General features: G+C 40.3%; 1 protein-coding gene across 3 annotated transcripts in view; it reads left to right on the top strand.

Annotated features, from left to right (window-relative positions):
• NALCN (sodium leak channel, non-selective) overlaps positions 1 to 13,809 on the top strand; it is a 290,181-nt gene that overhangs the window by 196,294 nt on the left and 80,078 nt on the right. For all 3 annotated transcript variants that reach the window (XM_028112068.2, XM_028112069.1, XM_028112067.1), the window contains one exon: positions 11,937 to 12,073. In XM_028112068.2, coding sequence (XP_027967869.1) covers positions 11,937 to 12,073 — 137 coding nt within the window. The remainder of the gene's footprint in view (positions 1 to 11,936; positions 12,074 to 13,809) is intronic.

The raw sequence follows: 13,809 nt of genomic DNA, 5'->3' as shown, positions 1-13,809 counted from the left end.
CTCTCTCTGATTTTCTCCGTGTAAATTTTGACTTTGGGTTTTGTTACAAATAATCAACACTCATCTCTGTCTCAAGTTCAAGCTCCCAATAAGAGAAGGTCTCATTGGCCCAGCTAGTCAACCTCATTCTTTAGGCCAGAATTTCATGTCTCTGACTGCTTACAATGCTGGTCATCCCTACAGAAAGCCATCAGCTTTTAGTAGGTCCAGATCCAGACCAAACCACAAAGAGGGCCACCCTGAAATGTGACTGGTTTCCTAAGACAATCCCTTCTTCTCCTAACTCTCCACCCTGGCCTCTGCTCTGGAGAAGCTAGACCCAAAAGAAGATGTGGAACAGTCAAAGAAGGGACCGTGTTCCCTCCCTGGTTCCAGACCATAAGTTACACTTGTAGCTCTGTGGGATCAGGGTGAGGGGAAGGTGTGAATCGTGTAGAAGCCTGGATTGAACTAGATTGATTTCTAATAAAAGGTGGCCAGAAAGTTGTGGAATTTGTTTAAGAACAGCAACCAGTCTTATTTTGATTTACTCGTAATTCTGCTTCCCTGTTCTTGAGGGTTAGTGAGCTCATTCTTGGCCTTTTCTTATATTCTACTCGGTATGCTTGCTCAGGAGTAGGCACAGTGGGAGATGGGGCATGTCTGACATTCACACACAGCCATATGACAATCGCATATTTTTTACTCAGATATTAACAAAAGAATGACTTAGATTATTTCTAGGAAATGAGAAACGTACATGCATGCTATTTGGATTGATGTTATTCCTATTTCCATTTTGCTTTGCATAAAATATGTTGATTAATGTGAATTTTCATAGTGCATCTAATAAGCCTTTTTATCAAAGTCTGCAAAATTGAACAACTCTACAATCTGCCGTAAGCATACTCAGGACTGGTACTTGGAAAATGCATGATTGTTGCCTGAAAGGGAATTACTTAAGGAGACAGAACACAGCTGAGGTTCAAGACCCAATGTGGGGACTACAAAATATGTGTCTTCCATACCTCCAATATAAAGTGTGGTTTTTATTTTATGACAGATAGCATTCCTGATACTAGTTATATATACATGAAAGCGGAACAAATCAGGAAATTTACTGTAGATAATGTCACACTGTCAGAGAAAGAAGTTACAAATAAGCAAAGGGAAGATGCCAGGATGAACCCTATGGCTGGATGGGTCCTATGAACTCAGTTTATTTTAAGATAGAAAATGGATAGATGCATAGATATATAGATACAGAGACACAGGGATGGATACATACATGTGATCTAAGGTGATGTAAGACCCATCCACCCGTACATAGGTGGTAAGTGTAGATATACGTGTATAACACAGTTTTATATACGTCCATGCATTCCCTAGCTCTCTCCTCTGAGTGAGCCTGGAAGCAGTGACGTACCTGTAACAACAAGCAAACCCAGTGCCAAGGTTTCACTTCTAAATACCATTCTCCAGGAAAGCACATCAGGACTCTGTGGAGAAATGGCCGATTCTCGAGCTTGGGGGAAACACAGGATAAGCCTTAAGTGGAGCCCAGAAAGTAAGGAAGAACTTCTAAAAAAGAAAGGAAAAGAAAAAGAAAAAGTATATCGAAAGAGTCGAGAAACCAACCGATGGGCAAAGCAGGAACAGTTTGAGCAATAGGATAAATAACAGTAGTGTTAGATTATTAACCCAAGTAATGAAATAAACAACCAAAACCCATACTTATGTACAAATAAATGATTGGGCTTAAAAATGGAGAAGTGCCAACTCGTCCTCAGAGAATAATCCCAAGGAAATAGAAATAAATAGAAATAACAGAATAATAAATGAGGGATTCGAAAATTGCCATTAGAACATTACGGTTACAATTGCGGCAGGTGAGATCTACTGGTGGATGCTGAAATCAGTGTGAGACTCGAAGAAGAAATAGGGTATTTGCATGACCTCCAAGTTTCTCCCTTCAAAACTTTCCTTTTTTTAATTATTCTGATGGTTTTAACATGTGCCTACAAATTCTTTGATACTCCTCCCTCTTAGGAGATAAACCTTAGGTCTTCTCTCCCTGACTGGGCAGGAGTTGGCGACTTGCTTCTGCCTCGGAGTGTAAGGGAAGGGTAGTGTAAGCACACTCTAACATTGGAGCGGAGAAACGCTTTACCCCTCGTTACAGTTGCCATCACCAGTATTGAGGCTATTGGTGTCATGTTCCCCCTGATATCATGAGATAAGCCTATCATCTCCATGATATTCTTCTCCCGAAAGTCATAACCTCCGTCAAATCATGAGAAAACATCAGACAACCCCAAATTGAGGGACACTCTACAAGTTACCTACCCAGGACTCCTTAAACTGCCAAGGTCATTTACAAACAGGGGAGAGAGGAGAAACTGTCACAGCCTAGAAGAGCCTCAAAAAGACATGACAATGAACTATAATGTGCTACCCTGCATTGGATCTTAAAACAAAAAAGACACTGATGCAAAAACTGGGGAACTCCAAATAAGTTTTACACTTTCATTAAAAGTATTTGACCAAGGTTAATTTCTTAGCTTTGATAAATGTTCTATGGTTACGTAGGATGCAAACATAAGAAAAAGCTGGGTCAAGGGCATACAGGAACTCTGCACTATCTTTGCAACTCTTATGTAAGTTCAAAATGAACTCAACATAAAGTGTCTTTTTTTTTTTTTAATAGGATAAGAATTTTCTATGGTGAACTCCAATAACACAACATAGAAATATAAATTGGCTGGTCTGTGGCCTTGTGCAAAGACACATACATCTGCGAAATTTTATACTGTGAATATGTTGTATAGAATTTATAGTTAATTATGCTTTTTTGATCTTAAAAAGTTGAGAGCATGCATTTTATCAGGAGCCAAACACTTTCTATGATTTTGTTTCTAATAGAAAATCTGAGAAGACTTGTAGTTTCTCTTTCTTCATCTTCATCAGTGAAATAACCCATCTGAAATTGGGAGACTTGTTTCTGCTGGTTAATATGGCTGCTTCCACCTTGTAAAGAACCTAAGAAAAGGATAATAAAATGAGGAGAAATATCACAAATGGGCCACTTGGGCCTGTCTGTGGGACACCACTGATTCTGCTTTTTTTGTTCTCCATCTCATCACCATTGTGTTATCTTTGTCCTGTGTGTGTAAATGTATGGTGTGAGGCCACAGGGCACAGAGTCCTGCTCTTAATTTAAAATGTGCCATCTTAATAGGGAAGAGATGCACATAAGTAGGAAGTTATGGCATAAAGGTCTGAACACTGAGGTTGAAGAAAATGCAAAGAACATCAGGGAAGACATGCCTAACTCAGATTGGAGGCAGGGAGGGAAGATGTGTCTAAAAATGATGAATCGAATGTTGTTAGCAAAGCGAGAGAAAATATTCCATATTCAAGAAATGGCAGGTACAAAATTGCAGAAGGAAAAATGCATCTTTTGCTTGAAAATGTTGTTTTGATGAGGCCGTATAAAACAGTTTTTTAGAAGCTCAGGCTCTGGAATCAGAAAGATTGCGATCACACCCCAGTGCTCCCACTTGCAGCCACGTGACCTTGGGCAGCTGATTTAAGCTCCTGTGACCTCAGTTTCCATATCTGTAACATGCTAGAGCATGGAGCTACACCCAAGAGCTAAACTGGGGATTGAGTAATGTTAGCGATGCGGAGTGTTCAGCGTAGTGTCTAACACTTAGGTTTACTACTTCAACTCCCAGTTACTGCTATTCTGAGAAATCTTCCTGGAGGAGATGGTTTTTGAGGGAGTTAACCGAGGGTAGAAGGAAAGTATGTTGCAGGCGTGGGGTGGGTGGGTAAGGTATGTTTGGAGGCACACATCCGTGATCTGAAGTAAGACTGTAGGAGGGACCTGCAAGCCAATATTATTGACGTATATAGAGCAAGGAAGGCACGGGGGGTGGGGGGGTCATTTATATCATGCTAAGAAGATTCCAATTGCTTCTATACACAATTGACCATCCTTGCGTTACTTTAAGGACCGGGAACATGATGGTGTTTCTTTTTCAAGTGAAAAGAAAAATGGGAATCAAGGGGCAAAACTAAGATGGAAACCCAGTTAGGGGAGTTTAAGGAGTGGCATGAGATTAAAAAAAAAAAAAAAACCCAGGATGCCTGAGTGGCCGCTGGGTTCAGCAGCGTGGGAAGTGTGGGTAACTGGTGAGAGCACCCCCCCCCCAGCCCCAGGTGCTGGGAAGAGACCTGAACCAGAGAGGATGGAAAATGAGTGGCGAGTGAGTGCAGAGGTTGGTGAGTGCAGGTAACTCTTCTGAGAAGGAAGTTTGAAGAGGGCAGGGGATGGGGAAGAACACTAGATTAGGAGGAATGTTGGCCACTCTCTATGTAAATTAAGAGTCTTGGAAAAATAAACAACGGGGCAGTGAAGGGGCAGAGGCTGGAGAGTGGGAGAGGTTGCGTCCTCTGCGTTCATTCCTCACTTGCTGAGATGAGAGCCTTTTCCTGCAGAGCTAGCACTTACTGTGGCATCGTGAGAGCTTTGGTTTTTATAGCACATTTCCCTTGAGTAATTCAAATTACAGGCAATATGCTATCTCACTTATATATCTGGCATTTGTATAAAAGAAGGAAGATCCTCATTTTTCATTTGAGGACGTTGAAATCCAAAGTGGTTAAGGGATTATAAAACTGAGCAAAAATTTAAATCCACATCTTCTCACTTTTTTTACTGTTTTTATGTAGACGATGTTTTCTCCTATGTTTTCTAAATCAAAACAGGGAGGACAATTATGTAAGCATAAATATATATACACACACACATATATATACATAAATGTACATATATACACATACACACATATATATGTATATATATGTGTGTGTATATATATATATATTCTGAATTCCCTTTGGTGTGGGCTTTTTCCTATTACTTACTGAATATTCGTCTCATAACAAGAACCAACTATCTAGTTTACATGGAATTCTAATATAATTTCTTCTGAAGTGGAGCAAAAAAATGCATTTTTTATCATAATGAACGTGTTTCTATGACTCAGTAAGTTTCCTAATGGAAACAACTGGGTCTCGGTTGAATAACACAAGAGAAATATAATGTAAAATAGAGGTGTTTGGGACCTAGAAAAAGAAACATACAAAAGCGTCCTGTGTTCATTACTACTGTCTCTAAGAAATCATTAGGTCCATTAATAGGATTTCAAGGGACAATCATATAAGGAAAACTTATCCATTCAACATAAATTTGGTATTCTGGTTTTGAAGGCTTTTTTTCCCCCCCTTAATAACTTGTTAGCATTTTCGGCTAGCCTAGCCCTGTTGCAACTGGTATTCACATTGCTTCACAAAGTAACCTTCTGAAGGACATTTCAAGCCTGTAAGATCTTAAGTTCAGTGCTGTGTACATCTTAGGGATGTCATAAGACAGTATAAAAGTAAGAGCCCTTCTTAAGTGCTCTGCTGGTCTCCCAAATCAGGAAGCACAGAACAGCCACCTAATTCCCCTGGGCCCCAACTCCTCCAAGAACACATCTCCCCTCCCCCATTTTCTTCAGGGGCACGTTGTAAGGATGAATGAGCAACACCTCTGAGTCTGTAGAGAGATGTAGGAAAAGAGACACCGCATGGCATTAATCAACTGATGTTAAAAGCTACTGGGAACATTTTGGGGTGCCAGCTATCATATTAAAATGTATCTTTTATGGCCCACAAGCCAAGAAATAGAGCCCTCCAGTGTGTATCAATAAAACCCCAATTTGACCTTGGAAGTACTGGATGTATTCCAGATTTTTTGTAAAAGGGGGGGGGAGAGTTAGCGACTTAAAACACTTGTTAAGGGAAAGATTTTTTATTGTGTATAGTTGTGCTGTATTATATTCAATCATGTGGCCGACCGCCTTTTGCCCAGGGCAAAAAAAAAAAAAAAAAGCAAATGTCCTCCCTTCTAAGAAACTCTTTATTGGACTCAACAGCCTAGTGAGGAATATTCTTTATATTTCAGATCGAGGTTTTATAGGAACACCGGGACACAGGGATATTAATAAAGACCAACATATTTGATCATTACTCCAGATACGCCATCTGTTTTAACCCAGAAGCCATGCAGTTGGGGCTGTAACATCACAGATGCAACAATAGCAAGAGAAACTTGCTGGAGAAATAATAGTTTATGCTTTAGGAAGAGTCTCAGTTCTGAGTTACTGTGTCATGTATACATCCAGCAAAACTGGCCAAAGCCATTGTTTTAAAGAAGCAAAGAGAATTCAGCCTTAAGTGACTCAGGTGACAAAGAGAAACTTCTTTCTCCAGATTGCCCATAATGTGGCCATTTTTCTTGGCTTGAACTGCCAAAAAATACTCTTCAGCTACATTAACCTTCAGGTCTACGCACATTTTTCAAACTAGTGTGAGCTAGATTTTAAAACGAGAATCCTTTCCCAAGTCTGAATGCCTTTTAAATTGTTTTCTTTGCGAAAAGCCCACCAGAAATTACCAAAATTTTTATTTAACATAATCCTTCAATTCAGTTATTTGTTGCAGCGTTTAGAAAGGAACTGAAAACTGAATAATGTTTGAATATTTTAACAGAAGAAGGCAAGGCTGGAATATGGAAGCTGGAAGTGATGAGGCAGAACAGGGTATGTGTCATGCAGAGCAATTACACCCAACTCTCTTGAGAAGCACAAGGAAAGCAAAAGGCTTTCAGCCGCCCAATGTCTAATGATATCTCCGCAAGACAGATGCTGAGCCAGAGAATAGCACTGAGCTTAGATGATTTATATATTTTAAAGCTCAAGGTTGGAATTTTTCTCTTTGATTCTGATTTCTTTCTTGCAAATGTGTTTTTTTTTTTTTTTTAACCATGTGGGTCTTTTACGAATCTATCACCTGATCTATTCATTGCAGCCAGACTTCATGCTCCGTTGAAGCCATTATAAACTCCTTCCTTTGTGCTGGTCTTTACATTAGCTTTTTCAACATAAAGACTAAAATCTGGGGTTCACTATACTACATTCCTTCCATTCAAGGGTTATGATCTTTGAAATGATTTTTAAGTGAACATTTACAATTACAATTAGTATCCGTTAGAAGGTCTTTTGTGGTATGGTATATACTGATCTTAAATTATGATCCTGTATATTCAACGTAGTCCATACCACTCACTCATTAGCATCAAAGTACATTTAATCTCGGAGAAATCTGTGCTTAAATGCAAGAAGGGGGAAGGATTTGGATAAAAGGGTTTATCATGTATTAAGAAGCTTGACAGTGGCTCCCAAGGACTAGGCAGTACTTTTCTCTACGCTGGCTGCCTCATCTTCATCCCACCCCGCACCCTCCACACACACGCCAGTCCCGTCTTGCTCTTTGGCCTTTCTTTTCTCATTTTGTATCTTGGCCAAGATCATGGACTAGGGAAGGAGAAATGGTCCAAGTTATGGTGATTCATAGCAGTGGACTGAGATTTAGATGATTTTGCTCCACTCCATCAGCCCTTCTTTTTTCTTTTTAACTTTTTACTGGGTTCTGTTATCCATATAGATAAAGGCATTTTGCTGAACTTTTACCCACTGAACACACCCGGCACCCAGATCAAGGTCAACTGTCTCTTAGGAGCCCCGCGCCACATGGCCTCGTAGCCACGACGCTTCACCCCACCCCAGGATAACCGCTCTCCAGACTCTAAGCAGGACAGAGTAGTGTCGCCTGCTTTTTAACTTTCTATAAATGGCATCATTCAGGATGTCCTTGTTTGCTTTGCCAGGACTCGTTCATTCAACATTAGTTTGTAAAATTCACCCAAGTCTTTGTGCTTGGGTGTAGTTTATTGACTCAGATTCATGAATATGCCACAATGGGCATTTGAGATGTGTATGGTTTGGCACGGCCGTGGGCTGGCGAGGCTGTGGTGTGCGTGTGGGCATGTTTCTGGGAGCTGTGCACCTAGGAGAGGATTTGCTGGACTACTGGCTGTGTGTGTGTTCATCTCTAGATGAGGCTGCTTAACTGTGAACAGCAGAAAGCACTTGGCCACTACTGTTCCCAAAGAGGCTCCTTCCTGTTTGTAGAAGATTCTAGCCAGTGCCTCTGCAGTGAGACCCGATATATCTGCCATCCATGCATCCACCCATCCTTGTCTGGTTTAATGGGCCTATTTGCACATCTGTGGAGCCATGACGCCTGACATTTGAGAGGATTTGCAGGATCCTGAAGAACCTTCTGTGTCATCAAAAAGAGCTTCTCCTTTGCTGTTTGTGGTCTTACAGTTCCATGATCAATTCATGATGAATTCTAATTCATTTATTCACAAATGGTTATTATATTTCTACTCCCTAGAAAGTACCATAGACATAAATTAAAAACAGGGGCACCTGGATGGCTTAGTTGGTTAAGCGTCTGCCTTCAGATCAAGTCATGATCTTGGTCATGGGATCGAGCCCCACGGGGAGCCTGCTTCTCCCTCTCCCACTCCCCCTGCTTGTGCGTGCTCTCGCTCTCTCTGTCAAATAAATAAATAAAATCTTTTTTTTTTTTTTTTGAAAAAAGAAGTAAATTAAAAAGAGAATCCTCTCCCTGAGTAGTTTACAAGTTTGGGAAGGTATAAATAACTCTAACACCAAGTAGAATGAGATGAGTTCCGTGTTAAAAACATATAGGCAAGGGGACTGTATTTTAATACTGGTGACCTACTTATGTTAAACATCATATTCTAGGATATTTGAGTAAATACTACAAAATTTTATGTCTAAACTTATTCTAAACATTTATCAGTTCACCAATGGTAGATGTAAGCTCAGGTTAAATGCCACAGAGTCTAATTTTATTCTCTCCTGTGAATCCAGGGACACTTATACTCCACACCAACGAATGTATTTGATCAGCAAATGGATACTTTCTGCTTATCTCTACCCTTCCAGATAAACCTAAAATCCTTTCTTTCATTTGCAAGTTATCTGCTAGAGAGTTCAGTTCTGCCAATGATTGCGTATTATTCATTCAACATATGTTTGTTTAACTTACTTTGTGTCAAATATTGTAGCCGGCCCTGAATATGAATAATGAAACACACCCACCGCCTGCAAGGGTCCTTGTCCTAAGATGCTTGTCATCCTAGCACTGACAGTCTCCGGGTAAAGAGAAACAGTGTCCAAGTCACCATAAAGAGAAACAGTGTCCAAGTCACCACAAGCTGGAATTTCAACTACTATATGTAGTGGATTTAGTAGTGTGCCCCCAAAATTCATGTCCACCTGGAACCTCCCCGAGTGGGACCTTATTTGGAGATTAGATTTTTGCAGACATGATCAGTTAAGATCATATTGCTTTAGGGCAGGCCCGAATTTAAATGACTGGTATCTTTGTCCGAGAAAAGAAAAGGAGACTCAGATAGACCCAGAAACACACAGGGAAGAAGGCCTTGTGATTTCAGAGGCAGGTAATGGAGTGATGCAGCTAATGGCTCAAGGAACACCAGGATGGCCAAGAAGCTGAGTCAAGGAAAGACTCTTTCTTAGAGACTTAGAGGAGCTCAGCACTGCTGACAACTTGATTTAGGGCTTCCAGCCTCCAGAATACTGGGAGAAGCCTCTGGAAATAAAAGTAGCACCATCTTTTTTTTCTCTCTCTCTCTCCGTTTGCTCCTCACCTTGAGCTCCCAGCACTTTGTACCTCAGCTGAAATAGCTATTATATTTGTCATTACCTGTTTATAGACCCATCTATTCCTTACAACGTGGGCTCCATGAGAGCAAATACTGTGTCTTAGTTATTTTTATATCCCCAGAACTTCACAGGGAACCTGGCCTCTGGGATTTGATTTATAAGTGACTGCACTGATATATAAATAAATGAGTCAGCAAAGGCATGAATTAAATACCTCATTTCTGCTCTGTCTTCTCGGCCTGTCTTTGGCCTTATATAATTGCCTTTCTCTCTGGTCTGACTTAACATATTAACTGCTTTTTCTTTTTCCTGTGTGCTCGCCTTACCACTGACAAATATCTTTCTACCAGTTATGCCAATAAATTTTTGGAAAATGAGTCTCTTCATCATGAATTTCTCTTTTTTATATATGAAGCCATTTTTTCTTTTGCATGCGCGCTGGGGAGGAGCAGAGGGAGAGGGAAAGAGAGAATTCCAAGCAGACTCCCTGCTGAGCGCAGAGTCCGATGCGGGGCTTGAACTCACGACCCTGAGACCATGACCTGAGCCGAAACCAAGAGTCAGACGCTTAACCGACAGCCACCCAGGCTCCCCTGAAGCCACTTTTTTAATTGCCTCTATCTCATGGGAATGCTAGCCCTGTATGTTTTGCACCTTTGGGAACTAATTCTTCATCACTCTCACCATCATAGCCATCAAATGATTGGGAGCATACTGTGTTGTGTTCCATTTGGGGAGAGGGGAAGGCAAGGAACAAGTCTTGCCTTCTCTAAGTGAGGTCACCACCTAAGTCAGAAATCCATAGACAAGCCCCCAAATTAAATAAGACATACATTGGCTATGGCAAAATATCTCTATTATATAAAACAAAAATGTAAGAACAGTTTCTGAAGTTGATGAGAAATGAGGCACGTTTTCTGAACTGGAACTGAGACTATAATCTCACTATGAGCTCACAACCAATTAGACAACTGAGCTATATATTGTATTGAAATTGGGTGTTCCCCCAAACGCAGCGCTCATGTTCTCTCTGGCCAGTTTGGATACCTCCACTTGGTGAGGAGAGAAGAATTGCCACCTTTCTTCCCGTTATAAAAGTTATAAAAACGTTCTCAGCCTCCCCTGTTCCTCTTTCCACAAACCGGAGACAGGCTGTAATTATAAAGTAAAAGTGTACCCAGCAAGGGATGAGAAGCTGATGGTGTTTGAAACATGCTTCCCGAACGCCACCAGAAAGGTTGCCTGAATGTGATTGGACCCTTTGAACAGGATCAGTGCTCCGAGAGGCAGGCTGGAGGGCAGAACAGGAGATGGGTGGGGATGGAGAGGTTAGCCTTGTCTATAGAGAGCTCTGAGAGAAGGGAGTAGTAAAGAGAAGTAAGGGAGGTCAGCAAGAGAAGTCAGCCTTGGAGGAGGAAGAAGGTGCAGTGAAAAGGGGTAGAAGCACCCTCTTTCATTTTTCAGGCCAGGGTTCTGCAGGCCAAATCCATCCTTGTGGCGACTCCTTAGCTCAGCACTGGCTCCAGTTAGTGATGTCAAGTCTCACGCTCCCTGAACTCTAATTTGTAGAAATACAAAATATATATGAAAAATATTAAAACCATCTTGTAGATGGATAGATGATAGATAGATGATGAATACTGTTTGCTTGTCATTTCTTGCAAAGATACTTTATGGCGTATAACGTAATAATTCCCAAGCATCTTTACAACGAAATAAGACTCCCTGTAGGTACCAAATGTGTTGTTTCCATTTTGAGCTTTTCTTTTTGAATATGCTAGAATAAATGACCTGTTTTCTTGACATTTTCGCTAGTTTTCCTTAATATTACCATTTAGGAAACTTAGGAGTTTCATTTATTTTCATTTAATATATTATTCATATATTCTTTTGGTTTCCTATTCCAGCAGACATGTGTATAAGACATATTTTATTGTTATATTATTGTATATGCTAGAGATAAGTAAACAATAAAAATAACGTTTGGTGTGAAAGGGGGTTTATATTTAGGAATAAAAGAACCTAATTTTTTTCTTCTAATTATTTTTTTCTGGTTTCGTTTTTTGCTTGGTTCAGTTTGGGTTTTGTTTTCCAGGCGGTTAAAGTTGGACTGCACACCGTGCCGGTAGGTGGTGGGTGAGAAAGGGCACTGAATGGGGCTTTGCTGCCATCTACCGTCCACCATGCACCAACTCATTGTTCCCCTGATGCAAAAAAGCTGGCAGTCTGTGACTTGAGAATACGTTAAGTACCCCCCTTTCCTTCTTTCTATTTTTTCTTTAGTTAAAGCAAAGTGAAGCGAATGCGGACACCAAAGAAAAGCTCCCTTTGCGACTTCGAATCTTCGAAAAATTTCCAAACAGACCGCAAATGGTGAAAATCTCAAAGCTTCCTTCAGACTTTACGGTTCCTAAAATCAGGTATTAATGTATTTATTTTGTTGTATATGCCCCATACGCTGTCAAGGATTTATCTTAAATCTGATTCAGCCCTTTTTTCAAATTCATGTTTGAAAGAGGGTATTTTTTTTCTATTTTTAAGTTATTTCTATTGACCCCTTTAAGCAATATATTCAGAATGGTCATTTGCCAAGACAAGAAGGCTGTCCCTCCTGCTTCTCCCTGAGATGCCCCTCCGGGATTCCACTCCCCAGGTAACTGGCACAGGTGCTCAAGGTTGCAGGTAGACCCCAACCTCTGACCTTCAACCATGTAAGGATAAACTTACCTCTTATGGCCTTTTATTCTCAAGTAAATAGAGAAATGCCACCAGCCAGGTTCTGTACTACCGTAACAGCATTCATTTAGAATGTCATGTCTGATAACGATATAATTTGCCTTCCACTTTTTTTTTTTTTCAAGTTGAAAAATTCTTTAATGCAGGGGCGCCTGAATGGCTCAGCCGGTTAGCCGTCTGCCTTCGGCTCAGGTCATGATCCCAGGGTCTTGGGATCGAGCCCCGCATTGGGCTCCCTGCTCAGTGGGGAGCCTGCTTCTCCCTCTGCCACTCCCCTTGCTTGTGCTCTCTCTCTCTCACTCTCACTCTATCTCAAATAAATAAATAAATAAATAAATAAATAAGTAAAAATCTTTAAAAAATTCTTTAATGCATCTTAGACAAAGAACAAGTATTGCATTATAAAGACTGCTTAAAAGCATGTGAAGTCTGTTGTCATTGCTTCTTTATGCATCATAAACAACATAACTATTACGGGAGAGAATGGCACCTTGTTCCCCCTCATCCTTAACGTGTTCTTAATTTAGCATGGATACAACCTTAGAAGGAAAACCCTGGTGACATGACTTGCCCAACACTCTCACCTCAAGCTCTAATGGCTCCTTGTCTTCCATTTTTAAAGGAAAAAAACATGGCATTTCCCACTTACACTAATTTGATTTTCTACCACTTTGCCCTTCAGTGAAGCATTTGCATAAAAGATACTTTAAAACACTTATTTTTGATAATTAAAGGATATTATTTAACTTGGAACTCAAAAATTACAAATAGAACCAAAATAGTTGAAATATGACTTTTTTATTTTTTAATTTTTTTCAGTATTGCATGTCCACTTAATTTTAATTCGTGCTAAAATCCACATAGCATTAAATTTACCATCTTAACCATTTTTAAGGGTATAGTTGAGTACATTCATGTTCTTATGCAACCAACATCCAGACCCTTTTCTTTCTATTGCAAGACCAAAAATCTATACACATTAAAGAATAATGCTCCATTCCCTATACTGTTAACCCCTGGTTCTACTTTTTGTCTCTATGAATTTGACTATTCTAGGTACCTCACGTAAGTGGAATCATATACCACTTGTCTTTTTGTGAATGGCTTACTTCACTTAGCATAATGGAAATATGACATTTTTTCCAAGATTTTATTTATTTATTCATTTGAGAGAGAGAAAGAGAGTGTGCATGCACGTGGGGGGAGGGGTAGAGGGAAAAGAAGAGAGAGAATCTCAAGCAGACTCTGTGCTGAGTGTGGAGCCCAATGCAGGGCTCAAATCTACCATCCTGAGATCATGACCTGAGCCGAAATCAAGAGTCAGCTGCTTAACCAACTCAGCCACCCAGGTGTCCCAAAATATGACATTTTTATGTAACTAGTTCTAAAGACAATTCTGTGGGGGGGGGGTTGTAAAAAT

The sequence above is a fragment of the Eumetopias jubatus genome, unplaced genomic scaffold (assembly GCF_037043125.1).
Source record: "Eumetopias jubatus isolate StellerSeaLion01/CBP00866 unplaced genomic scaffold, mEumJub1_p1.0 scaffold_3, whole genome shotgun sequence".
Lineage (NCBI taxonomy): Eukaryota > Metazoa > Chordata > Mammalia > Carnivora > Otariidae > Eumetopias > Eumetopias jubatus.
The sequence above is the reverse complement of the archived record's forward strand: the minus strand, read 5'-3'. Positions and strand labels throughout refer to the sequence as shown.